General features: G+C 50.9%; 1 protein-coding gene across 1 annotated transcript in view; it reads right to left on the bottom strand.

Annotated features, from left to right (window-relative positions):
- Nucleotides 1-69: 69 nt before the first annotated feature.
- The window catches only part of LOC130586836 (gastricsin-like), a gene marked incomplete at its 5' end in the record, with an annotated part of 6,122 nt that continues 3,904 nt past the window's right edge, over nt 70-2,287 (bottom strand). The window contains 3 exons of the mRNA XM_057387745.1: nt 70-321; nt 497-595; nt 2,218-2,286. Of these exons, the coding sequence (XP_057243728.1) occupies nt 169-321; nt 497-595; nt 2,218-2,286 (321 nt within the window). The remainder of the gene's footprint in view (nt 322-496; nt 596-2,217; nt 2,287) is intronic.

Below are 2,287 nucleotides of genomic sequence, written 5' to 3'. Positions count from 1 at the left end.
CCCAAATTTGTCATTGCCGCAATCCAAAGGTGCATCTGGAAGCCCAGGAAGAGCCAGGAAACCTCAAGCCCAAGCTGGATTCGCAGTCCTTTATTCCCTACTCCTCATCACACCCGGATCCGAGGCAGGAGAAGCTGTTCCAGGGATAAAATTTGATTTTCAGGATCCCTAAACCGCTGTGGCCAAGCCCACTCTGTTGTTGGCCATGTCAAAGATGGAATAATATTGGCGCAGGAAGAGATTCCCAAGGATCCAGAGGGGCTGCCCGCTGGAGGAGGACACGTAGGTGCTCTCCACCCCCACCGTGCAGACTCCATCATTCTGGGGGAAAAAAAAATAATTTCAGCTCTGATTCCCTCTCCGTGGCCGCAGGCAGAGGGAAAAACCTCAGTAAAGTGGGGTGTTGGGAGAGGAATTGTGGATTTCTCCTGCACAAGGCAGAGAAAATGTGGAATTTTCATCCCAAATTGCTGTTGGGTGGAGGAATTCTGCCTACCTGCAGGATGTAGATGGAGGGAGGCAGCGCTAGCCAGGCACCACTGATGGCAAAGGAGAGCGTGGGCATTTCGGGGACGCTGCTGCAGTCGACGAGGAACTGAAAGGAGGGCAAGGAGGGCTCAGGACACCGGGATTGGCACTGGATTTTGTCTGGTGGTCACCACAGCCACGCTTCTCGAGGGTCAGCAGAGCTCTGATGGCGCCAAACCCACATTTATCAAATTATTTCATTTTTACCCTCCTGCAGGGCTGTTCTGGTGTGGATATTTTGCTTTTTTGGGGACTCAGGGAGCATCCAGACAAGGAGGGCTCAGGACACGGGGATTGGCACTGGATTTAGTCTGGTGGTCACCACAGCCACGCTTCTCGAGAGTCAGCACAGCTCTGATGGCTCCAGACCTACATTTATCAAATTATTTAATTTTTACCCTGCTGCAGGGTTGTTCTGGGGAGGATATTTTGTTTCTTTGGGTACTCTGGGAGCCTCCAGGTAAGAAGGACTCAGGACACCAGGGTGGTCACCACAGCCGGGCTTCTCGAGTGTCAGCACAGCTCTGATGGCTCCAGACCCACATTTATCAAATTATTTCATTTTTACGCTGCTGTGGTATTGTTCTTGGGGGAATATTTTGCTTTTTTGGGGACTCTGGGAGCCGCCAGGCAAGGAGGGCTCAGGACACCGGGGTGGTCACCACAGCCACAGTTCCCAAAGGTCAGCACAACTCTGATGGCACCAAACCCACCTTTATCAAATTATTTAATTTTTATGCCACTGTAGGATTGTTATTGGGGGAATATTTTGCTTTTTTTTTACGCCACAGTAGAGTTGTTCTGGTGGGGATATTTTGCTTTTTTGGGGACTCTGGGAGCATCCAGGCAAGGAGGACTCAGGTCATGGGGATTGGCACTGGACAATGTCCAGTGGACACCACAGCCACGCTTCTTGAGGGTCAGCACAGCTCTGATGGCGCCAAACCCACATTTCTCAAATTATTTCAATTTTAGGGTTATTACTGGGGGAATATTTTGCTTTTCTGGGGACTCTGGGAGCCTCCAGGCAAAGAGGGCTCAGGGGTGGTCACCACAGCCACACTTCCCAAAGGTCAGCACAACTCTGGTGGCACCAGACCCACATTTATCAAATTATTTCATTTTTACACTGCTGTGGGATTGTTCTTGGGGGAATATTTTGTTTTTTTGGGGACTCTGGGAGCCTCCAGACAAGGAGAGCTCAGGACACTGGGATTGGCACTGGGTTTTGTCTGGTGGTCACCACAGCCATGCTTCTCGAGGGTCAGCACAGCTCTGATGGTGCCAAACCCATATTAATCAAATTATTTCATTTTTACGCTGCTGTGGGATTGTTATTGGGGGTTATTTTGCTTTTTTGGGGACTCTGGGAGCCTCCAGGCAAAGAGGGCTCAGGGGTGGTCACCACAGCCACACTTCCCAAGGGTCAGCACAACTCTGATGGCACGAAACCCACATTTATCAAATTATTTCATTTTTACGCTGCTGCAGGGCTCTTCTGGGTGAATATTTTTCTTTTTTGGGGACTCTGGGAGCCTCCAGGCAAGGAGGGCTCAGGACACCGGGATTGGTCACCACAGCCACACTTCCCAAGGGTCGGCTCTGATGACAGCAGACCCACATTTATCAAATTATTTCATTTTTACACCACTGTAGGGTTGTTGCACTGCCCACATCCTGCCCACCTACCCCGTATTCGCTCTCCTCTGCACCCAGAGCCTGCAGCAGGGCTGCCATGAACTGGCCTGGGATGGTCAGC

Source organism: Malurus melanocephalus, unplaced genomic scaffold (genome assembly GCF_030028575.1).
Source record: "Malurus melanocephalus ecotype Western Australia unplaced genomic scaffold, MMel_1.1 scaffold_1337, whole genome shotgun sequence".
Taxonomy (NCBI): Eukaryota; Metazoa; Chordata; class Aves; order Passeriformes; family Maluridae; genus Malurus; species Malurus melanocephalus.
This window is presented reverse-complemented; position numbering and strand designations above follow the sequence as displayed.